A 25,980-nucleotide genomic window follows, 5' to 3' on the forward strand; every position below is an offset into this window, starting at 1 on the left:
TATCAGTTTGATAGCATTGAGGAGTGGTTGTATAATGTGTTCAGTGGCTCTAATGTGGGAGAAGGTCACCTTAAAAATGTCACAGTGATGTCATCTCAAGTCCGCCTCACAAACTAGATATGTGGAGTTAGTTAGACTAGCTTTCTCGAGAGCTGCTCATCTAAATTTGGGAATTTACAAGGCAGGAAGGGTCCAGTTTTGTGTTGCATGATGGGACATGTAGGATCCAGCATATTTGGAGATTGAAGCAGACTATGATGAGTAAAAGCGTGAATATCTGTGTCTCTACTGCTTCAATTTTCATCATACTTTTTTCAGTATGTCTCTTGTGAATGCACCAACGTTATGGAAAGGCAAGATAAGACTTCATTAATCCACACCAGGGAAATTCACGTGACAGCAAGCTCAAGAGTCAGATACAGAGAAATGTGCAAAAAAAAAAAGAGAGAAAAAGTAATCTACGTGCAAAAAAGGATAACATATTACAAAATGTAAATAAGATTAAAAAAATAATATAAAAATCTAAAATGTTGGAGTACCCCTTTAAGAAATACTGCTGAAAAAATTAAAGTAGACAACCCCTCTAATCCTAAACCATGCGAAACTACTTTGTTACAGAATTTAACTCTACGATTATGGTGGTTCAATGTTATTGTTATAATGTTGCAGTAAATATTAGAATATTTACGAGTTTTTTAAAACAAAGTCTAAGATTAACCTTATGCTCCATAAAATTGCTCCAAACAAGCCTCTGTGCATGTGTCATATTAGTCCGCTGTATAACAAATTCATTGTCATGTTGCTCGTACAACATCATTTCATCATATCCTGTATTTTCTTGCCTCACCTCAGCCGACAGCTCGGTGTCCCTCGCGCTGTGTGCGATCGTGAAGGGGAGGGGTTGAGAATGAGAGAGATGTGCGCCCCGCGGTCCGCGAGCATCAGACGAGCAGCGGCGGCTTATCGCGATGTCACCCCGGCGGCGTTTTCTTCATCCGATGTGAAACACCCGGACCGGTTTAGCGCACATTTATGTCTCAGTTTAGCAGATTGTTTTGGAGCCGTCTTGGAGAATGCGTCCTCCTCCCGTCGATGCTGTGCAGTCCTCTCTGTGTCTGTGGCTCATAGTTTTCCTCCGCTGTGCTCAGGCTGCTCCATCTGAAGGCGGTGTTTACAATGGTGAGTCTGACTGTTTCCCGGAGCGATGGAATTGGGTTTTTACATGTCTCGAGGAAAAACTGGATCGGCCTTGAATTGCATTTGAATGTATTTTCAATTAAAAATGTCACACACCACCCTCCACATGCTTATTGTGCACGCATAATGTCAAATTTGGTATTTTTTTTTATTCTGGTAAAAGGGAGTCATCTGATGCTCAAAAAACAAACAAAAAGAGAGATTTTAATATGTGACAAATGCTGCACCACCTCTAATGTAGAAATTTATCATGCTCTTTTTGTCTGTTTTCATCAGGAGAAAATAAGCAGGCGTCACTGAGAAGCATCCTTGATCATGTACAGAGTTATGAAATTACTTACCCCACATGGCTGCATCCTGACAGACACAGGAGGTCTGCCAACAACGAGGTGAGTCTGCCTGCCTTTGTTTCTTTCTCTGTCCGCTTCACCAACAGAATGGTTTAGATAACTGACAATAATCTTGACATGTGTTCAGTAAGTTAGCTTTTGTTTGACTGCTTCTTGCATTTCCTTCCAGCATCCTGCAGAGGCACAGGTTCTGATCTCAGCCGAGGGCCAGGAGCTCAAACTACACCTGGAGAGAAATGAGTGAGTGACTTAAGTTCTTTCCACCTTCTTTGTGTTTCATAGGGATTAAATGTCTCAGATAACTTTAAGTGCAGCTCATAGCTCCAATGAACAGGGCCGTAATCACCTATTTAACATTGGGGGAACCAACCCTTCACAACAGGAAGGTTTGAGGAGGAATTCCCTCAGACAGTTAAGCTGTTCATTTGAAAGCATTTTGAACCAAAATTTTGCATTAGGGATTAACAAAGTTTTGATGACTGAGTGCACACACTTTTTTTATTGCTTACTATACTATGACTTTTTATGATGTTCAATATTATTTACTATAATATACTATATTATACTATGTCATAAAAACTGGGTGGAGAGTTTAAGAGAAAGCTGCTATGTATTTCTATTGGTAAAGTGTAGACCTCGCTCACCCGAGTGCCACTTTGTTGTTCAGCTTTTAGGCTAAATATTAAAAAAATAACAGCATGGATTATGTATCCTGTGCCTCGTAGTCTCGCCAGAATTCGCTTGCTGTCTAGCCATGACCTGAACAAGCAGCTAGTCTCTCTTTTATGAACTCAGATTTGAACACTAGTCTATTCTCGGCATAGACTGTATAAATAAAAGATGTAGCTCCCCACTGGTTTGTGAACTCCAGCTTTGTAGCCTCAAGTTTGGCATTTTGGCCATCGCTGTCTTGGTGTTTTGGAGCCAGAAGTGATCGTATTTGTATGACAGGCTGACGGGAGGATCTGACTCACAGACTGTAGCGATGGCGTGCAGACAGCCTATCCCCCAAATCACTGCCCATACAGTTGTCATGAATGTTGAAAAATAGCCAGACCAAAATCAGTTTTCGCAAAAGGCAGTAAACATGTTTATTTCTGCTGTAAAGCTGGGCATTTTAACACGGGGGTCTATGGGGATTAACTCATTTTGGAGCCAGCCTCAAGTGGCCTTTCAAGGAACTGCAGTTTTTGACACTTAGGAGGTTGCACCTTGGTTCTTGTTAAAGTCCGGGTAAAGTGATAATTGAAATGTGCTTTGAGTTTTTCATATCACAGAAAGATGTGTTATTAAACACCTGACCAAATTTGAATGACCAAAAAAATCGCTGAGTATGTAAAAGAAGGTCTCAAAATCATGAAAAAATGCACAGTAGTCTCTAAGCTGAAACGCTGGGGGCGTGTCCGCTGGAGGAGCGGAGGCCACGCACAATAACAAGACAATGCTAATGATGCTTCTCGTTTTTATACTGCTATATTGTCAGGGGCGGGGTTGTGCTGAGTATAGCTCCATTGCATCATCGAGCTGTGGTTTTAGGCCCACCCAAAAAATCTTAAAACAGGAAAATGGTGAAAAAACAGTCAACCATCTAACTCCATAATTTAGTACTATATAGTAAAGGGTCTTTGTAACATGTTTTCAACAATCGGTTTCCAACCTTTAGAATGTGTTTTGAAACAAATCTCTGAATTCACTTTATCTGAACTTTAAATGCATTCAAGGTTCACAGTTTCAGTTTCTCTACATTAATAACACTTGGTGCCAAACTTAATGCACAGTATGAGCACATAAAATCGTTTGAATCAATACATTATTTGGCTAAACAATTCGATGCAATCTGAATATTGGTGCTACTTTTACAACCCAAAGTGTACTGTGGTTACACTTAAGCAAAACTGAGACAAAAGCCCCAAAAGTTATTCAAAAAGTCGCCGGTATCAAACTATTCAATGTGTCTAAACTGAGAATATTCAACACTGAGCTGTGTATTCTTAGTCATCCACAAGACGACGCGGCTGGCCCCATTTATTTGACCAGATGTTAGCTGTCACATAGACACATTTATAAGGTCAGTGCCCTGTGGGTGCAGAGAGGGGGATGAAGTGAGGAAAGGAGGGTGATGATTTTGGACAACAGAGGGTTGACACCCGATCTGTGTGCCTTGGGCAAACAGGAAGTTAAGACTGTGAGTCTGCACCTAACATCCTGTAAAGTGATGGAGCGGTTCCTGTCCAGTAACAATGGGATGGTGATAGGGAGTATCTTGCTCAGTTAATGGACAGTGTAGTTACTGGGTGGGACAGCAGGGAGGACCGGAGCAGTGGAGATGTTAGCGGTGACTACAGAGCCATGGTTTATCACTTTTGGATTCAAGCCAGCACAGAAGTGGAAAGGGAAGCTTTTATGAACATTAGAAATTAAGTCAATTTTTTTCCATCAAGCGCATGCTTTCTGTGTGTCACTCATTCACTCACAGACACACACATTAACAAACCATGACTCCACTGTGTCTGCCTGACCGTCCCCTGAGGGATTTGCCCCCCTCGCTCTCCTTCCCCAGCAGGTGGTCCCACTGTTAGATTTCCTCCTGGCCGAGGAATTTTAATCAATCACACACAGTGTTTGTCTGCGTATGTGTGGTGAAGAGAGCGACAGAAATGAGGAAAGAAGTTTGAGATAAATATCATAAGAGTTTTACGCATTTTCTCCTCCTCCTCAGTGCGACATAGAGATGGTGTTAACTGATGAAGAATTGCAGATTATTCCACGAAAAGAGGAAACACTATGTAGTAATATATATATATACAAAAAAAAGCAGAAAATATATATATATATATATATATATATATATATATTATATATATATTTTCATCTAAGTCATTTGCAAAAAAAAATTATGAAATCAGTTTTGTGCAACGTCTTAACTGTTTCCTGAAACAGGAAAGCTGTTAATATTTCTTCACAGGTCAAACCTCTGCTACAGTTACAGTGGGATTTAGGTTATGTGAAAAAAATGGATGGGTGGGTAAGATTTGAAAAAATAAAATTGTAGAAATTAAAACAATTGTTAATTGTCATATTAATGAGAAAACATATACAAGAAATTAGGAAAATTTCAAGTAAAAATACTTGTTTCATTTTAAAGATTTGTCTTCCGTAGTATTGACCCTTTCATGTACTCTGTCTGAGAGCTTTATTGATGTGGAAAAAATCACGTAAATAATCTTTTCTGTTTCATTCACTCAAGCTTCAGCTTATAATACTTACATGCTCCTGTGCCACAACTCCCTAAGGGGCTGTACAAAATTTATCAGACGGTGTGGAGGGAAAGGGTGTTTGGGTGAACATGACACTAATTTCTAATTAGCATTTGGATAGAGAGTATGGAAATTACTGCTCTGCTAACATACCAAGTTTTAATTGTATACCATTTCAATTTTTAATGCACTTTTATGTGATTAAAATAGTTGCACCAATTTGACACTATAATTGTAACCAGAGATATTAAGAAAGAAGGTTTTCTCCTAAGTCTAGGGAAGGATCCATTATGAAAATGAAGGGTCTTGTTTTTTTAAAAATTGAACCATGACCCCAATAGTTTTCACACAGCCCCTGCACAAAAAAAACATTTTACAGCATTGAGAGAGAGAGACCTTTCTGGCTCTTCTCTTTGAAGTTCCATTATTTATTTTGAGGTTTACCACCTCACTCAACCACCAGCCAGTGTTTCCCTCGCTCTAAGCCTAAACAGCAAATCCTAGAGTGAGTTACTGTGTTTTGATGTGTCCTCTGTTGGCCTAATGCGGCTCTGTGAGATCATCGCGGGGGTGAAGAAGACAGCAGTTTGTGTCACCGAAGATCAATGTCCAATTTTGGAGAGAGGCCAGAGTAAATGCTGCCAGTGTCCATCTCTGTGTCCTGGCTACTCCCTCTTGTCCTTGTTGCCCCCTGCAACTGTTACTCTGACAGTCAGCAGATAAGGAGGAAGTCAAACAAGCTGTGAGATCGTCTTGATCTTGTCTTTTTGTTTACCCTGCCGTGACATTTTTCATCTCATTTTTTTCTCTCACTATCTCCCTTTTAGTCCGAGTCCACCTTGTCTGCTCTTCACTTAATGCATCACTTAATCACAACCCGGAGAAAGACACAGCTGTGAATGTTTGTGGGCATCACTACTCCCAGTGGCTGGAGTACAATCCATTTACATCCACCCCTGCCCTGCTCGTCAGTGTGCATGTTGTTCTTTTTGTGGTTTGTACGTGCACGGGTGCGAGTGTCTGTGTGCGTCTGACTGAGCTTTTATCTTAATGAAAGGCTCTGGTGCACCCTTAGAGGGTTGATTTGGTTAAGAGCCAGGCAGTATGCTGACTCAGAGTGCAGGAAAAGGCAGATGTTAAAACATAGGGAGAGGGGAGGAAGCAGTGTAAGAAAGTGAGTGATGGGCCAGAGGAGAAGAGGTTGAGGTGAGAAAAGTCATGGAAAGAGGAAAGTGGCGACAGCAGGGGTCAGTTTGGGTGTGAGTTATTGGTTGAGATATGAATCGTGTGGATATTCTTGCTTCCTCTCCTCTGCATGACTTTCTCTGCTCCTCTGTTTAATGCCCTTCCTGCACACCCTTAAGTGCATGAACCTGAATTAAGCACTCCCTTGGGAGATGCGCACATCATTGTTCCTCCCCTCCTCCTCACCTCGTATGTCTCCCACTGTCCACACTAAAAACGAGCACCCGATTCTTTCTCATTTCTTTCACCTCGTCTGATGTTCCCCAGGGCTCTGGTGCAAATACACATCTCCCACGCGCTCTCCGCGGTCAGAGTTTGGAAGACTCTGGCCACACGCAGACAGATGACAACACACACACACACACACACACACACACACACAGCAGCCCCGAGAGAACACAAACAAGGCTGAAAGCACAGACCTGATGGATCACAGGTCTGGGGAGCAGAGAGCAGGGATGCACTCGTTCGTCCTTGTTGCTATGTTTAGTCTCCCAGTGGCTTGGCCCTGTCTGCTTTGATGTCTTACTCCAGGCCTGTGTGTTGGGGAAACACTCACACACACAGAGTTTCACACAACAGCACACTGGCCTCCCTGTGCAATAAAAGCCTCTTCATCATCCGTTGCCGAGTGGTGCTTTGACTTTGCGTCAGCTTTCTCCCTCACTCGGCCGGCGTGCGGTGATGTCATCCGATACTATGAGGGAATGCGACCCACTGACCCTAATGCATTACCCCGCATCCCCTTCTCCTCCCTCCCTCCCTCCCTCCCTCCTTCACTATCTCCCAAGTACATTAGCATTACTCCCCACCCTTTCTCTCCCCCATCATGAGGCTGAAGTGATCCTTTGTCTCAGCCTCACTGCCAGACAGTCCTGATTCAGCCAGTATTGTGCTCCTCAATCACAGCATCTGTCTGGGCACTGGACGATGTCCAAACTCTGTGGAGCTCTCCCGCCATTACACAGAGGGGTTGATTTGAAAGCTCACAGCATTGACCAGGATGCAGTAAGATTCAGTGGTTTGGGATATTCCACGGCTGTTTGTGGTTTAGACTATTGTCAAGAGTTTAGAACTAGATTCCACTTTTACGGTCGACAGTAGCAGCGGCTTAGCATAAAGACTGAAAACAGATCAGGTAGCTCTTTTCAAAGGTAACAAAATCCTCTTTCCAGCACCTCTAAAGCTGATTAACACATTATATCTTGTTTGTTTAATCCGTGCAAACACCAAAGTATAAAAACAATTTGTAGTTTTACAGGGGGCTTATGTGCCAGACTGTTTCTCAGCCAGGTGCATTGACTGGGGACGCAGCTGGTTGCTGGGCAATCTCAAACTGCAGTAAGATTCTAGGAGGTCAAGAAATAGTCCTGCCCGTAACCCGCAAATTGTGGTTTGTACACTTTTTCATACAGATTACAGAAAGCAGATGAGATATAAGGTGCTGACAGAGCTGCAGAGGTTCCTGTTAACACATCATTGGACAAGGCCCAGGCTAGCTGTTTCCTTCTATTGACAGTATTTATGCTAAGCCAACTGGCTGCTGGCTATAGCTATATATTTAAGACGTGAAAGTGGTATCAGTTGTCTCAATCCCTTTTCCACGCATGAAGGTGGGTATTTTAAACACAGGAAAACCCACTAAAATAGCCAATAGACCACTTTACCATTGCCAGTAGACCGGAGCAATGTACACAACTCTGCAGCAGAAGACCACGTCTTTCTCCATGTGTTTTTTTTTTTTTTCCTGCCGTGTCATGCTTGACATCACGGACAATCCAGAAAACAGCCTTGGTGCTGACTACATATTGAACAATGCTCGAGCGCAGCTTTGACGGGGACAGACGGTATTTTGTGGTGGCCAGACATTGCATCTTGCCGTCAAAGGGGCTAGAATTAGCGCATCCACCTTGGTGTTATATTTCCATTACTGGCGATTAAAGCCAGAGCTGATAAATAGCCTCGACTACTGCAGAGTCATTCGAACTAGATGTGAATTCTGATCGTAACCTTTCCCATTACTTTCAAAAGCCAGATGTTAACGGCCAGCAAGTGAATTGGAATTTACCAGAATGTCAAACGTTTTCATGTAGTTTTCGCAGCAAAAGCAGCATTATAAAGTGCATATAAGACACCTGTTAATGGAACAGGTCTAACTGATTTCAATGTATTTTGTCATACATGTCTGAGTAAGTTAGAATTTTATTTTATTTATTTAAAAGGACAAGGCACAATAATCATTATTTCTGCAAATGAACCAGGTTTGGCCAGCTGGTGAATTTTCAACTGCAGGACTTTGGCGAGATATTTTGAAACCAATGAGGTGATGGTTAAAATTTACAGACAGAAGAAAAGCAGTAAAGTTAACCTACAAAAGACACTGTATAAGCTATGCAGAGCAACAGGAAACAGCAAACATTAGTACGATAAAGTACAATAAAAAAGTACAGCATGCATTACTGCATGTGCATTGCAGTTGTCTTCATATTTTTATCACAGTTAATTATGTGTTTACCTGAACTGTATTTTTAGTTTTGGAGGTACTGATGAGCCATATTGAAACTAAAGGGTTTGATTGCACCTGCAAATTATTTTGGGTGGTTTCTGTGGTTGTTTGTTCATGCCGGATGACAGATGCATTGTTTCCACTTTCATCCAGTTCTTCACAGTTTAAATAAACCACAGGTTGGAGCTGGTACAACCACAGTAGCTATGGTTTTTTTAAATCATGTAATAGAAACTATTTCTTAAATATAAAAGGCATTAACTATATTTAACACTAATAAAACATACAGCGGCCATTTCTGAATGTGACAAATACATTGCTAGGCTTCATTTTTTGTCAGCATGTTTTTTAATGGAGAAAAACTAAGACAAACTAAGCTGGTATTATGCTGTTTGTAGCATCAATGGCTTTGCTAATGGCATGTTGTGTCTATAGTCACATGGCGGCAGGTTATATAGCCATCAGTCTACTAGTGTACACAGCTGCTGACTGGCATGGGAGAATAAGCGAGAATGGAGGAAAGAGTCATTATGTGTCTCCTGGTGGAAGACGCGATTCTTCATGTGTAACGATGGAGGAACAGTAGCAGAGTAAAGCTCAGTCAATCATCAGCTGCTCTGCCATTAATCCTGTCTGTCTAAGTGACAGAAAGAGTCACACAGACGTGAGGAGAGCATGATGGGAATATTTGAGGAGTTAGAGAAGCAGGAAAACTAGAGGAAGACCAGATATAAACGTGGGTAAAAGGTCAAATCACAATATGTGGGGGCTACCCCATTTAGGGTGACATCAGCCGGATACGTTTCCACTGAGTGATCATCTTTAAGTCCTCTCTCAGATTGCCTGCATGTGTGTGTGCATACAGAGTCGCTCAACCCCCCCAAAGTGGTAATCTGTTAAAGGATGAACTGGCCATGTTCTGTCTTGGACTTGCTTTGTGACTGATTGCATCAACAGGCTGTCATTGTTTCAAATGGCTTGTCTCCTTCGGGGCATCTGAGGGGAGAAAAAAGAAAAATCCCCATCTTCCTTTCATTTGTCTCCATCGTCCTTTAAAGGAACAGTTTGACATTGTGGGAAAAGTGCTTACTCACTTCCTTGCTGAGAGATAGATGAGAGTATCGATGCCCGTCTTGTGCTTGTGCACTAAATATAAGGCTATAGCCAGAGGCTGATTAGCTTAGTTCAGTATAAAGACATGTAATGGGGGGGGGGGTTAGCCTGGCACTGTCCAAAATTCAGCTGCTATCACCTCTAAAGCTCCTTAATGAACATGTTTAATCTCGTTTCTTTAAAGAGTGACTAAATCCCCAAACCACTTTCGATGAAATTAAATTTCTCCTATGTGCCGTGCATGTAGGAGAAAAATACTTGATTTGAATCAATGTTTGATTTGTTCTTTTTGGGCTACTGTAGAACATGGCAGACTCTATGGAAGAGGACCCGCTCTATATGTAGATATGAACCGCTTATTTTAAGGAAGCAAAAACACTATGATTCTTAGTTTCAGGTGATTAGAAAGCAATGAAAACTATATCTTATTTAATTTCTAACAATAGAAAATCCCACTCACTGGACCTTTACTGTAAAGACTCAGATTGATCTTCTCATCTAACCTATCAAGAAAGTGAGTAAGTGCATTTCCCGTAATGTTAAACTATTAATATAAAACTAGAAACATTATATATAAAACTATTAATTTAACTTCGCTCCACTGATTTGCACTAATTTTATCCAGCAAAGATGAAAAAGGAAAAAATAGTTCATTAATACATAGCGATTACTCTAAAGTAAAGCCACAAGCTGGCTAAAATGAAAAATAGATAAAGATAAATGATAAATATTAAAATCTTCGTGGGACATCTAAGGTCTGCCTCATGTTTATTTGAGACTTTAGTCTAGTCTTTCAGACAGCACCAGTAGATAGATGTGAATTTGTCTACAGCCTGATTTCCTTGCTGTTACAGCCCGTTTGATGGATCAGAGTTTGACTGCGGGGGGAGATTTAGAAAGTCGGAGCATAAGAAAACCAGCTGTGAGACAGGCAGAGTTTATGAATGAAAACAGGAAGAATGGATTGAGACAGAGTTGGGAGGAAAGAGACAGGAAAACAAGCATCTGTATGAGATGTAAATATTGTGCCGGCAGGTTGACAGAAGTTTGACAGAAACAGACCGAGTCTGAGGACACTCACTCAATCACAAACACAGATGGAGAGGAATGTCCTGCTTCTCCACAATAAAATGAATGTTTCTCTCTGCATGTGTATGTTTTGCTGATTTATCAGCCTCTCCTGTGCAGCCTGTATTGTATACTAATGGAGAAATTCCAGTAATGGTGAATAGAATAGGAGGACATTTGTAAATAATAGCCCTGTCAAACAAATGCAATCTGGACATATCAACAAACTTAAACTCTGAGGGGAAGTCACTGTTTCGAACTTTAGCTCCCCAAAGTAAAAAGGGTCATTTGGGGAAGGTACATATGGATTTTATTACAGTCCCTACATCTTTCCACTTACTCTTTGTATTTCCTCTTATCTCTGCAAGGATCTTTGTCTAAATCTTTAAAGCAGTCTGGTTTTGTAGAGTGTCTCTGTCAGTGAATGTTTTATGAGCTGTGGGCTGCTGGAGAGAATCTGTCTTCTTTTATCTCCTGTTTCCTGCAGCTTTTACTCTGTATATTTTTCACCATTGTTCCGTCATATTGTTGCTGTCTCAGGACATTGAGTGTCTAATGCTACACATATTGTCTCGCAAATTGTCTTTGAGTTTGTGCCGTCTTTCTCCAGGCAACTGTTGGCCCCTGGATATCAGGAAATATGGTACACTGCCAATGGAGACCGCAAGTCCTCGTCTCCCACCAGCACTGTAAGTCCATGGGACAGATTGATGTTCTTAAACTGCAGTGGGGAGTTGTAAATAATCATAGAGGAAAAATAGATATCAATGCAGTTGATCAAATCCTATGGCAGGAGGATAACAGACAGTACATACATAAAATACTATTTTTGTTGCTAACATAATAAGGTACTTTTTTTGAATGATGGCTTCTCTTTTTACTGCATCACCCTGCTTCCCTTCAGGGAGAGCTGTGTGATGAGCTATAATTGTTTTTGTCTTGCAGGGACACTGTTTCTACCATGGCAGGGTTCTGGGTGTGGAAAGCTCAAGTGTAGCTGTTAGCACATGCTCAGGACTCAGGTAAGTAAAACTTTACCTGTATTAATAAAGTTTTCTTGTATTTAGAGTTGGTCCCAATGGTGAAAGACATTTCATAGAATTCTAAAAAGTCTCCCATAAGACTCAATCCATCTTAAAGTTAAAAAAAACGATTCATGAAGACAGCTCAGACAGTTAGGGGACTTTTCTGTAGCCTCAGAGTTTCTTCAGCAAAGCAGTAAAGAGCTGTGAGAAGCCGGGCCAGAAGGAAAGTTTTCCCAATTCTCAAAACAGGGAGTTGGTGCTGCTGATCGTAAGGGGAGATATTTGTAATTGATCCTATTAGAGATGGGTTGGCACCGCTCACTTGATGAATTAAAGCTAAAAGATCCATTAGTGCAAATTTTCCAGCCTTATTTTCAGCTGATGTGTAAACATTTTGGACCAACAAAACAAAACTAATCGATACATTACAATTTTATCTCTGTTTTCAAGCCATTGATAGAATACCTGTCTACATATTATACAGTAATGCCTTTGTTCAACATTTCCCATTTAAGTCATTTGCCAAAATTGAATGTTTGCGCCATTTTCAGAGCTTTTAACATCACCACTTTTCATATCTTCTACACCGATACATGTAAGAAGCTGGTTAGAAACCCAGTTAGACTTCCACCTGGCCAAGAAATCACCATTTTTAGGAGAAATCTTGTTAATAATCTCCTTTCTCAATCACAGAAACCATGTTTAAAATCCAATTATTTATGTGCAAATGAATCATACTAACAATAGTATGCATCCACCTATCAGGACTGCAAAAAAATATACGATTGTTTGGTTATTTTCACAAATGAAATATATTTTGGTAGTATCAAAAAATCACACTTAAAAAACTAAAATGCGTGGATGTGTGGATTTTTAGTTCTAAAAAAAAAAAAAGCATCTGAGATTTTCACCATCAGCTGCTGACTTTAAATAGGTAATATATCTTCATATACCGGTTTGTATGATATTTAATGCATTAGTACCTCACGAATGGCGTGACATACTTAACCCATCCATCCATCCATTTTCTTCCGCTTATCCGGGGTCGGGTCGCGGGGGCAGCAGCCTAAGCAGGGAAACCCAGACTTCCCTCTCCCCGGCCACTTCATCCAGCTCTTCCCGGGGGACCCCGAGGCGTTCCCAGGCCAGCTGAGAGACATAGTCTCTCCAGCGTGTCCTGGGTCTTCCCCGGGCCCTCATACCGGTGGGACGTGCCCTGAACACCTCACCAGGGAGGCGTCCTTAACATGAAGTTAAATACTTAAAGTCAAGTTACTTTGGTTAAGTTTAAGAAAAGAAACCTACCTTAAATTGACTCAAAATGTATTAGTTTTGCATGGTTCCAAACATCTGTCTCCTGGGGAAAGACCTGTGTTTTTCGACCCATTAATCACCCAACCTGCATCCTCAACAAATTGGTTTGATGTCTTTCAAAAACATAGGAAGACGGCAACAAGCAACTAAACAAGACATGGCTCAAAATTCAGTGAACAATTAATAAGAAAACTACAAGAAAATACACACCTGAAAATGAAATAAATTTAAAGTAAATATAAATATGACCTAAAAAAGTGTTAGAAAAAATCTGTATTGTTTTATGTATTTTATTGGATTTTTTCTTATACATAATTTTAGATATAAAATTATTGTAATTATAAATATCATTTTTGGGCCATTTCCCCTTTTTTAAAAACATATTTATCTTATAATCCTCCCTCTTTTTTAAACTAATTAGTGAAGTTTCTTGTCACATTTTACTTCTTTTTTTTTTGCAATTTGTGGGACATTTTTTCCCAATCTTTTTTAATAGCTTATGAAAAACATCTGAGCACAGCACAAGAAAACTGATGATGATCCAGGTTACAAAGGGTTAAACCGACAACTTTCTTTACTGCTATCAACGCATTTGTTATGCAAACACAAGCTTACCAAATACGTAGGATATATATATGAGTTGTGGTGCATCACTTGTCATTGGTAGATGTATGAACAGGGCATGAGAACAGCCTGAAATACACCATTGTACCAGCAACAAGGTGAACCAAACCTTCACTACGATGGGAATCCTCTCTGAGGTATAATCCTCACATTATTTTGTGGGCATGATCAATCTGTAGATGAAAAGAAGTTGTAACCAAAGCCTGTACAACTGTCCAGCCTGTGATCAAACTATGGCTGAGTTAGATAAGGCGACAGGAAACAGTTGTGTGTAGTGTCTTTTGCAGCCCAGTAGGTTAGTAGGTCACTGGCTCCAGAGCTGGTTCATTGAGTACAGCTCAGTATGGAGATCCTGTGTTCTCTCCTGGTGTGGATCCAAAGCAGCTGACTCTTCCTGCTAAAGACAATCAGAGAGGCCGGCAACAGAGGCGGAACTGGCAAGCATTGACAGAAATCGTAGCCATGTGTGTGTTGTGGAGGATGAATGAATGAATACGTCTTCCTGCTAAGTAGATCTCAGGAGAAATGCAAACGCAGCATAGAGGCACTCTGACATGTGGGTGTCTGACCTCTCCAGATGTTTTCTACAGCTGTTTAACCCGTGCTGGCATGCATGCTCGTGTGTTTGTGTTTAGACGTCTGTGCTCATGAGGGGTTTTATGAAGAAATCCAAGGACTATATATCGCTCTGTCTACCCCAGCTGATCTTCACTTACAAACAGCAGTAAATCACATGAGACACTCCGCTCTGCTCCACCCATTTTTTAAACCACAACAGCCAAATGAAAAGAATCACAACCGATGTGCAGCCGCACGAATATTTCCAGCAGTTCAGTTTGACAATATGAAAGAATGTTGGAAGTTACCTTTAATGTTATGTTTTCATATTTAAAAGCAGGCTTTTGTTTGTTATTTTTGTGCACAATTTTTTCAATATTAACTATGACTTCCACAGTAAACCACAGTGTGCAGACAGACAAACAGCCACTTCACTGATCCACACTGATTTCCCCAACGGAACCATCAGCAGTGTCTTGTTTTCCCAGGGGACTGATCTCTCTGAACGCAAGCGTCAGCTACCTGATAGAGCCTCTTCCTGTTTCCATGGGTGCACAGCAGCACGCCGTGTTCAGAGCTGAGAGTCTCCATCTACCCAGAGGCAGCTGCCTGCATCACCATGGCAACAAGGAGCACGAAGGGGGACTTAACGACTTCATCCATGGAATGATGTCACCACAGAGTGTGAGGGTGAGTCAGGACAGGAGGGACGATGATCAACTGCCTGAAATCCTTTACGCAAAGCATATTCATATTTATCAAATTCATATTCATCGTATATTCTGTATTAAACTAGTTTGTTTCAATTTTCAGGAAAAAAGGGACCTGAGTCAAAATATGAAGTACGTGGAGTTGCTGATAGTGGCAGACAAGGCTGAGGTGAGGATGTGGATGTGGATATTAGGGGTGAGGAAAAAAACAACACAGCATACTATTGCAACATTTTGCAATATCCTATCAATACACAGACACCAAGTATTGACTTTTTTTTAAAAAAAATTTATTGTTGAAAATCCAAATTAAACTTTCGGTAGCTTGCTAGATTACTAAAAAAAAGCAAGTCCCTTTTCAGTCCAGACCTAAATGATTGAAGTGGGATGAACAGGCAGAAAACTTTATATTATTAGATTAAAAACAGACACTGACAAAGTTTTTTCTTCATTTGCAGTCTAAAAAAGGTAGTAAATCGCAATGTAAGTTATCTAAATATTCAGCATATTGCAAAACTTTTAGAATCACAATAATATTGCATTATAAAGTAAGTATCATGATAACATCGTATCATATCCACAAGAGGATATGGTCATATTTGGTAACTTTTTAACCAGACAGGGACAGTTTTTATGACTTAATTAAATGTGGGAGTACAGGATGTGGCTTTGTATGTGTGTTCTGCTGTGTAGGCAGGATGAGATCATGATACTTAACACGCAGTGTCATTTTTTATCGTCTGTTATACCAAAAACATGCAGGTTCGGTTATATAGCGACTTTAAATTGCACATAGGTGTGAGTTTGAGTGTGAATCATTGTCTCTTTGTGTGTATGTGTGTATGTCGACCCTGTGACTGACTGGCAACCTGTCCAGGCTGCCCCTCGTGTGTCGCCTAATTTTATGAGCTATTTACATGCTGTAAAAATAGTCCATCTAAACTTCCATCTTACACAGTATTTGTAAGAAACCTTAATATAGAATGTCAGTAAATCGTACCTGTTTTTCTACTCAAAGCGTGTAGAGTAACTACAAAGCTCCAAGTCACATCCTGTGGGTGTGTGTGGGTGTGTCTATTTCTGTGTTTCATGTGGTTCATGTCATTTGCAGTTTGAGAAGCATGGGAGTAGTCTCGAGAGGACCCAACAGAAACTACTGGAAGCGGCAAACTTGGTTGACAAGGTAACATCTGAAGTGAAGCATGAAACCCACAAACAGACACTCGGGTTGATCACACTAAGATTTCGTAGTGAGTGACTGTGTGTGTGATTTTTCCTGTCCACACCCACAGTACTACAAGGCTTTGAGCATACGTGTGGCGTTAATCGGTCTGGAGGTGTGGAACAGCCGGGACCTGATCAGCGTCTCAGACAACCCTCACAGCACTCTGGCAGCCTTCCTGTCCTGGAGAAGCAAAAATCTCAACACACTCCCCAATGACAACGCTCAGCTCATCACGTCAGTGTCTCTCACTCTTTTCCACTAACCACCCCGTTTGTCATTCTTCACCCTCTTCAGCTCCCCCCTGTACCCCCTATCTACTTTAAGCCTCCTGTCCCGTGGGGTAGATCTCTCATTAACCATCACCAGTTGTATCCCAGTGGGAACCAGTTGTCCAGCTGGAACTAATCACCATTTGTGTTATGTGTCTCCAGAGGGAGGGGGTTCCAGGGCACCACCATCGGGCTGGCACCTCTCAAAGCCATGTGCTCCGACTACCAGTCTGGAGGAGTGAACACGGTGAGAGACAGTGAGAGTTTATACAAACAGTCGTCCTCTGCGTCTATGAGAGTAGACGTCCAGAGTGGACGCTTGTTGTCCGCACAGAAGGTCAGCCAATAATTGTAGGGTTGGTAGTTTGATCTCCAGCTTCTTTTCTACACTTGTTGAAATGCCCTGTAGAAAGACACATAACCCTAAATTGTCTGAATTGAGAAAAAGAAATATGTCAAGGCAAATGTAATTCATGAAATGTAATCCTTAGTAAATTTTTTCAACTTTCAACATTTAAAAAATAGCCTGCATGATTAGCTCTGTGTTCAGCATGATATTATGGGTTTAATATATATTTTTTTGTTTTTTAGTTTTGACAAGAACGTGTTACATCCTTAATTTAAAAAATAACAAACAAACATGTTTTTCTCACACTGTCTGCCTAAATATACCTGTATTCACCCTCTGTCTGAGATATTAAACAAAAAAGCTGAGTCTGCTTTAATTGTCAGTGTTTTGGGGTCTTCCACATCTGCGCTCTCAGCATCTTTGCACTGTTATTGCAGCTGAAGCATAACTATAACGGCACTGTCAGGGCTGTTTCTGCCTTTATAAAGTTTAACTGTGACATCACAACTTCACTTAAGTCCTGACAGCTCATTTAAAGCCACATTTTGTGAATATAGACTTTGTGCATTCCTCTCTGGATTAAGTATTTTGATACTTTCACAGTATTTACAGAGCTCATGTACATTCTTTATATTTTAAAAAAAGATATGGTGATTTTACTTGAACAATATCGGACCTTTAAGTAATGTTTGACTCATCTTTTGATTAGGACCACTCAGAGCCAGCTGTGGGTGTAGCTGCCACCATGGCACATGAGATGGGCCACAACTTCGGCATGGGCCACGACAGCACAGGCTGCTGCCAGGCGAAAGCCGAAGACGGAGGTTGCATCATGGCAGCTGCCACTGGGTATGATACAGATCAAATTAGAGTTACTAAATGAATGGGAAGGAGAAAAACTGAGGATTTGAAAGATGACTTTTGGTTTAATGAAAAACAGCATTAACCAAGTGTTGCATACTGTATTTGTGTTTCTTCCTCATGAAAACCCAGGCATCCATTTCCACATGTGTTTAACGCTTGTAACCTGAAGGAGCTGAAGAGCTACCTGAGCTCTGGAGGAGGGAAGTGTCTCTTCAATTTACCAAACACCAGATCCATGCCTGGAGGGGAGCGTTGCGGCAACGGTTACCTGGAGGATGGAGAGGAGTGCGACTGTGGAGAGGAAGAGGTGTGTTGTGTCTCTTGAATTTTGCAGTATATATTCTCCTTGTATGTTTTTGCTGGGACTCATACGTCATAATTTTTTTGTGTAGGAGTGTACCAGTCCTTGCTGTAATGCCAACAACTGCACTCTGAAAGCCGGGGCTGAGTGCGCCCATGGCGTCTGCTGCCAGAACTGCAAGGTAACATAAGAATCTGATGGCCATCTTAATTTTTACTGTTAAATAACCACTGTAGAAACTGAATTATAACTGTGCAATTAATTAATTCTCCACCCCTCCTTCCTCTTCACCCCTCACTGTCCAGCTGAAGAGCCCGGGCGTGCTGTGCCGTGCTTCCTCAGGGTCGTGTGACTTGCCAGAGTACTGTGATGGGAAGGCAGAGTCTTGTCCTGCTAATTTCTATTTAGTTGATGGTACATCGTGCGCACGTGGGCAGGCCTACTGTTACACCGGCATGTGTCTGACCCTGGAGCAGCAGTGTCGCTCTCTCTGGGGAGGAGGTGAGTAAACTATACGAATGTATACGCACAAAATTTAATTCATCAAACAATCCCACACTGTATCTTAAAAGCATGTAAACTTCCAGTGCATGTTGAAGCAGAGAGGCTGGGCAGAGTTAGAGATGAGTCCTCAGTGGGTCGCAGGATTAGCGATTGTTATTGGACAGTGTCCATATTCACGTTGTGACAGAGCCTCCCCAGAGAGCCTTTGTAGTACCACAGGAGCCACACAGAACATTAAGGGATGCCATCTGGTCTCCATCAGGTGGTCACATAACACACTGTGCATGCACTAAGTGCACATGTGTGTTATTATGTGTGTATGTATTCATGTGTTTCTGTGGGTTTTTTTGCTCCTTCGACTACAGATGGTCGTCCCGCCCCTGACCTGTGTTTTAAGAAGGTAAATGAAGCCGGGGACATGTACGGGAACTGTGGAAAAGACCTGTTTGGGAAGTACAGGAGCTGTAAGGAGAGGTGAGGATCAAAACATTTTGGTGTATTCACTGCCACAGTTCAAGGAGGGTATCTACCTTACCTGAGACTGATCAGTCTTAACAAAGTAATGAGACCCTTCTTTTTCTCTCTGCCAGGGACGCTCAATGTGGGAAAATCCAGTGTTTAACCTCAGCCTCCAAGCCCATCGAGAACAATGCTGTTCGCATAGAAACCACTGTCAGTTTTGGCAACAAGAAAATCCACTGTATGGGAACACATGTGTACAAGCCAGGGCAGGGGGACGAGGACGGACAGGGGGACACTCTGGACCCTGGCCTGGTCATGACAGGCACTAAGTGTGGTAAAGACTCGGTGAGACATGCATGGAGACGCTAAATGGAATTTTTTGTTGAGTCAGAGTTCATGCTTTAGATCGCTCATTGAGGTTTCAGTTTTTCTTTTACCTGTCAGAGAGGAACCACTTGATTCTTCAACCACATTTTGTTACTCTACTCCTCACACCCCTCCGTCTCTCCATAGATCTGCTTTAATGGAGAATGCCGCAATGCATCTTTTCTCAGAGCTGATGAGTGCAATGCCAAGTGCCACGGACACGGGGTAGGTTTCTCTGTAAGATGGATTTCCTTGGAGCGTTGGGGAAGATTTGGCCTCCAGCCCACTGATATTATGAGCTGGCAAACTTGGCAGAAGTGCAAGAACTATTTAGATCTTTTACTTAATTAAAAGTATCAGTATAGCAAAGTAAAAGTAGCCGACTCCAATACAAGTAAAAGCCATACATTATAGATCTTGCTTAATGAGACAACATAAAAAACCCAACATAAAAAAATACACATTTTTCTTCACATCTGCAGAGCTTTTTATAATCAACTAGATTGTTTTGGTGTGAGTTGCAGAGTGTTTGAAATTTCACTCGTGGTGGCAAAAAAGAAAACTCAACAGCAATGTCTCTTTCCAGAAATCATGATCAGGTTACTCTGCATGGTGATAAGTTTGGCAGGTGTTGTGTGGCAGAAAGAAAATAGTTCCTACGTGAAACTGCTCACAACAAGGCCTGTGGATAATCTTGAGTAAACGGGTCATGATTTCTGCAAAGAGACATTGATGCTGAGTTTTTCAGATGTAATTTTTGGAGCTTTGAGCACCACAAGCTGAATGCCATCCAGTTCCATTATATTGAAGACAAGACAGACATTGCTACAACCAATATCTCCAACACTTGGTAGCTCACATCAAAACAATCTAGACTGATCAACTGCACTACAAGTAAGAGGAAAAATTTGTTTTATGTTTTTTGTTTTTTTTCATGTTGTGAACTGTCCCTTCAAGTAAAAGTAAATTAGTATTATCAGCGAAATGAACATAAAGCAACTATAGCTGTCAGATAAATGGTGTGAAATAAAAAATACATTATTTTTCTCTCAGATTCAGTAAAGTAGAACTATGACGTAGCAGAAAGTGGAAATATTTAAGTAAAGTACAAGTACCTCAAAATTATACTGAAGTGGTGTGATTGAGTAAGTGCATTAAGCTACATGCCACCTCTGAATCTTGGACACTTTTCCCTCTAAAATGATGTTGAGGTACCTCTGTGGTCCTAAAATGTCATTCACGTCTGTACATGTCTGTGGTCATTTTAATGTGCAATATGTTCTTTTTCCAGCTGTGCAACAACAATCATAACTGCCACTGTGACGCAGGCTGGGCTCCTCCTCTGTGTGACCAGAGGGGGTCAGGTGGGAGTGTGGACAGTGGACCCGTCACTGGCCCATGTGAGATACTTTTTTTTTTAACATGCAACTGTGTTTATCATATACTTTATGATATTTCTTTAAAATTAAGCGGTTTCCTGACCCTTGTCTATTTTATATCAAAACAGTCAATCCCCTTCCAGTCCTGGTGGTCCTCCCATTGGTTCTCTTTGTAGTTTTGGCTGCTGTTGGACTGTGGTGCTACTACAGACATAAACTCCACCCACTGAAAACCTCCGCTCCACCTCCAGTGCCAATGTATGTCAACCGGGAGAAGAGCTGGGCAATGTGAAGAAAATCAAATTTCACAGTATTTTTGACCAAATACCTTGATAACGTTATTGCAGTAATATTGCAATAATATTGTGACTGTTGATGCTTTCACAAAATGCATACACAATTGAGATTTTTGAAAAATAATCATCAGTAATGTCTGTAGGATATATAGATACATTTACTTATTACAGTATCCAAAATCTAATGGAATATTTAGTCTCATATCACAATATTGACATAAAATTGATAGTTTGCCCAGCACATTCTGGATTTTAAAATACTAATTGTCTTCATCATAGTAAAAAGCAGTTGGCTGGTGATTTGCTTTTGCTGTTGTCCTGATGTATAAATGATCTGTACTTCTGTATTTGTGTTTTCACCCCCAGCTGTTCAGTCCCAGTCGAGAGCAAGCCTCTTCAGGCCAACGGTCATGTGAACGGTCATGCCAACCCGACATTCTTGCTAAAAAAACAGGACTCAGATCACCTGGTAAAGAAGCCCATAATGACCCAGGCAATACGATGATTTCATATTCTCTGTGAATATTAGATGAACCCATGCACTTTGTCTTCTTCCACAGGAGAAATCCTCTCCTCGTCCGAGCCCGTCTTGCTCAACTCGGTCCAGAAACGGCATTGTGCGTCCAGCAGGAAAGCCTCCTCCTGTACCTGCTTACGCTCTAGAGCAGAGAGAGCAGACACCTCAGCCTGTAGCCTCCGCTCAGAGAAAGTACTCTCCTCAGGGTTACACTCCACCTCCTGTGAAATCTGCACAGCTCAGCGAGCAGAGACGACAGGCTCCTCCACCACCTTCAGGACCTCCACCTTTACCCTCCCTGAATGCCAAACCCCACTCACAGCATTTAGCAGTACCCAAACCCCGACCAGACCCCCCAAACAGACCTCCACCACCTTGTCCTCTCAACGGGCCGTCAGGGGTGAGTAGTTTTTGTGTATTCTTAAATAAAGCCATTGGCGCCTTTCTGCTTTACTTTCAGTGAAGTTATTCTGAAGTGAAAGACTTTTTATTCTGATGTAGGAACAGCAACAAATGAAAGGCCTGCAGGTGTCCACTGATGCCCTGCAGAGAGGAAAAGCTGCTTTGGCTCCATCTGCTGGACAGAAAAAGCCAAACAGGTAATTCATCTGGTGATTTTTTTTTAACCTGCAATGACCAATCTAGCAATAAATGTCCCACAAATTGTAAGAAATAAGTAAAAGGTGACAAGAGAAATACCCCAAAATTACTTCAAAAAAAGGGGAGGATCTTTAAGAAAATTATCCCCAAAATTAGGGAAAAGATATTCAGAAAACTATAACTAATATAATTATAATTATAATACAGTTCCATTTGAATTATGATACAGTTAAAAAGATATATAGAGAAAAGATTTATAAAATATATGCCTATATGTGTGTATATATATTTTTTTATTTTCAGCACTTTTTTAAAGGTCATTTTCTTGGTTTTGTTTTTGACTTATATTTTGAAATAAATTAAACCAATTTGCTCAGGTTACAAAGATTTAATGCAGATCTTCACAGAATCTTTGTTAACTTCTTTCTTTTTTGCTTCTTTTAGAAACTAAGATCTCAGGGAGACGCTGGGGACCACCACGTACATAAAATAATGGCCTGCAGCTGACAAAGAACATGTGGCATTGTGGGATTTGATGAAGACTTGACGCTGTGGGCTTGTGGATAACAGTGTATTTACACTGATGTGTATGGAGATAGAATGGTATAATCACAGCAAGTCATAGTACATATCACAAGAATTTGATCTACGGTTTAAATCTGTAAGATTTAGGCTTAAAAATGCAGTTGGTGCCTTTTATGAAAATAGCATTTTGTCATATTTGCAGAAACTGTCACTACACCCACAAAGTATAATATGAGACAGAGCCGTGTTGAAAATAACACTGAACACCGCCCACGCCCCGGAGCAACTTTATCATTTTACAGCCAAAGAGTGCCCTAAAATATGTTTCTGAAAATATTCGAGGTGAGAAATAGGGAGTGCAGTAACCAAATCTTGATTCATTTTTGATCAGTGTTGTTATTTATTTTAGCACACTCATTGAAAATGCTGACTTTATGTAAAAATATACATATGATATAGATATTAAACGGATCCACAGTCAAAAGAAAAAACAAATCAAATGAAATTAAACCAAATTAAACAAACTAAACCAAAAGAAAAGGAAAACACACCCTTAAACTTACAATACAACTTAAAAAAGTAGCAGAAATCCCACCCTGGCATCCCAATCTTTAAGAAGTACACATACATACATATGCATAATCATCACCTCAAAGATGTTGCTCCTCTCATGTGAGCCATAAAAAATTGCCATTTTTGACTAGTCTTGCTTGGGATATTATTTACCCCGGTTATTATACTTTCAAAGGCAGCAGTCTCTGTAAGCTCTGGCCTGTGTGGGCTCTTCCAGCTGTGCAGAATAAGCCGCTCCACAACGATAAAAACTTGTTACTGTCAATTCAACTCTGCTTGAGTAAGACCTGGCAGCACAAGAGATTTGCCTCCCAACAGACACAGTTGTGGGGATTCTCGTAGAGGTTGTTTGAGCTACACTGCAAAATTTTTCAGTACCACCTTACAAAATTTTAATACCATGGATAATCCCATAGAACATGTAAAAATGTATCCACTTCTTCATTCCATTTCCAACATTTATCGTTGTTTATTGTCAGGGGTTTATAATAATGTCTGTGCACATTTTTTTAAGTTTATAGTTATGTAGTTTATCATCTGTCTTGTGTAATGCTGTGGGGATATAGTCGCAGTTTGAGTGAATATGACTAAAGTTATTTTTTATCAAAGTCAGCAACTCCAACTTTAATGTGTTGTGTAAATTGTTCTCTATGCGTCTGCTTTCACAACTTGAAACAGCGGAAGCTGTGAATTTAAGAACTTTTTGTTATTATTGTCCCAAAAGATAATGGATGTGTGAAATTGTTCCACGTGTGCAGCGATTTGAAAACACTGTTCCTGGAGTATTTATTCACAAAGAAAACAATGAATGTTTACAGTGTAGCCTGTGTACGAAACATGGTGTCTCTTAAAGAGCATCAGCTGTAAAGGGATATCTTATATTAAGAAAAGATGCCAATATTGAAGTGCTTATGCTTCCTATGTGTGAATCAGAATGGGATTTTAACTGGACAAAAGGGGACCAGTGAAAGCCCGGCATGCATGCTGTAAGTATACGCTTATGATGAGAGAAACATGTCTGATATATAGCAGGAAATGTTAGGGATGTTTAAAGTTTTGTTATTAGTTTTGTTTTAGTGATTTTATATTGTTGTGGTGATGCACTTTGAGCAATCTTTTAGTGTCAAATGCTCACCCCATGAAGGCATTAAAGCCTGCACATGGTGAGTTTTCGATGAAGATTTTGGGTGCACTTTAAGGTGACCATTTGAACCCACACTTACTCTTACTGCTTAGCCCTGTCTCTGACAGTTATGATGAATTCATATTTGTCCAGGGCAACATCTCAAATCATTTCACATTGGAAAAAATATGAGCCATACTTTTATTTACATGTATCAGTTAAACGACAAAATTGCACCATCAGTTTGAATTATTTTTTCATGTTCATCCTAAAAAGTTCAGTGTGAGTTCCCTCATGACCAAAATGCTATAGAGTTTTATCTGCGAAGATATTCCAGGCTGTGTAACTGAAATTTTTTTAACTACTGTAAGGTACTCTTAAAAACTGTGGTCCATTTGACTGCTTGGTGGCTGACCTGGTTTTATCTGTGATGTGGAAATACAGTCTGTCAGCTGCCACGTTTTACCTTCTCAGACCTATGCAAACCCTGCCACTGTGCAACACTGTGTCTTCAAATGGAAGTCAAATAAACACATGGGAAAATAAAAATGTTATGTTACACATTTTAGCTGGTCAAGTTTTGTCAATGCATGTGTTCATAGGATTCAAACGCACACAGACTCATGCGCATGCTAAGTAGCAGCTCAACATAGAGTAACATTGACATTGTTCTGGTTAGAGCTTTTAATCTAGCAACTCATACACACATAAAATGGCTACTACATCACATAAAAATTCACATTTGCCATCATACATTGCATTTACGGCATGGACTGGAAGTGTTTATCACTTCATTCTTGGAATTGTATCATACAAGCATTTGCAGGACTTTTGGCGAATGGTTGGAGCATGCTGTAAAGACTGGGACGGAGCAGATCATCAGTTTCAGTGTTGCCTCTGCCAACAGAAATGAGCCACTATGACCAATAGTAAGTAAAATAAAAAAAAAGAAGATATATAATTGTCATGCTTAACACTGTGGAGGGATGTGATTTAAGCGGTCTCTGTTTTTTTTTTAAATTTTTTATTTTATTTAAGAAAGATAAGGTTGAAATATCTATCCAGGGGTGTCAAACTCATTTTATCATGGGCAGAGAGTGTAAGGGTTTTTTTGTTGAATAATGGTATGTAACTTGCTGAGCACTTGAATACATTAATTAATTTGTGAAATAAGCTGTTCATTAGTTCCATTAGTGTTCAGAGCATAAATATAGCAGCACACAACTCTTAGCAATGTAAAGATATGGAGGAGTAATGCATCATGCACCCTCTGTGTGTTGTAATAGCATATAGTTAGGCTATACAGCTCGACAATAATCATGGAGTTTGACAGTCTCGAACAGGTGAGTATTGGATCGACTGTGTTAAAAAGGCTAAATATTTTTTGGGGGAAAAAACTTCAACTTTAGTTGTATTTGTTGTGGCCACTTGGGGGCAGCAATAACAACCAGGAAGCACAACAACACACTTGGCACCACATTGTCAAGTTGTAATGGTAAACGTGCACGCGAACAGTAGCTTGTTTGCACATGAAGCAGGAAAAGAGCGAGGAGTTGTGATTTTGGCCACCTGAAGCACATAAGGCCATCATTTACTCTCCTCTATTTGCACTATTTTAGTGTCTCTGTAGTTGCTAAATGCAAAATAATTGAGCCACAGT

At 40.6% G+C, this 25,980-nt stretch overlaps 1 protein-coding gene across 1 annotated transcript; it reads left to right on the forward strand.

The window, feature by feature from the left end:
• The first annotated feature begins 830 nt into the window (after positions 1 to 830).
• Positions 831 to 24,888, forward strand: adam19b (ADAM metallopeptidase domain 19b). Its single transcript, XM_042493079.1, has 23 exons — positions 831 to 1,179; positions 1,474 to 1,586; positions 1,717 to 1,787; positions 11,347 to 11,425; positions 11,682 to 11,758; positions 14,746 to 14,947; positions 15,071 to 15,136; positions 16,079 to 16,150; positions 16,260 to 16,426; positions 16,624 to 16,708; positions 17,520 to 17,659; positions 17,804 to 17,981; positions 18,067 to 18,156; positions 18,281 to 18,476; positions 18,845 to 18,953; positions 19,070 to 19,286; positions 19,455 to 19,532; positions 20,599 to 20,707; positions 20,815 to 20,944; positions 21,349 to 21,451; positions 21,543 to 21,899; positions 22,001 to 22,098; positions 22,544 to 24,888. The coding sequence occupies exons 1-23, from the start codon at positions 1,074 to 1,076 to the stop codon at positions 22,548 to 22,550; spliced, it is 2,850 nt and encodes a 949-aa protein (XP_042349013.1). The 5' UTR covers positions 831 to 1,073; the 3' UTR covers positions 22,551 to 24,888.
• Positions 24,889 to 25,980: the final 1,092 nt, after the last annotated feature.

The sequence above is a fragment of the Plectropomus leopardus genome, chromosome 9 (genome assembly GCF_008729295.1).
Source record: "Plectropomus leopardus isolate mb chromosome 9, YSFRI_Pleo_2.0, whole genome shotgun sequence".
NCBI lineage: Eukaryota > Metazoa > Chordata > Actinopteri > Perciformes > Serranidae > Plectropomus > Plectropomus leopardus.

Bases quoted from the DNA above. Each gene is read 5' to 3' on its own strand.
- adam19b (XM_042493079.1), top strand. From the start codon at position 1,074: ATGCGTCCTCCTCCCGTCGATGCTGTGCAGTCCTCTCTGTGTCTGTGG. The intron at 19,287-19,454 runs GTGAGACATGCA...GTCTCTCCATAG, and splicing joins CTAAGTGTGGTAAAGACTCG to ATCTGCTTTAATGGAGAATG. The intron at 21,900-22,000 runs GTGAGTAGTTTT...ATTCTGATGTAG, and splicing joins CTCTCAACGGGCCGTCAGGG to GAACAGCAACAAATGAAAGG.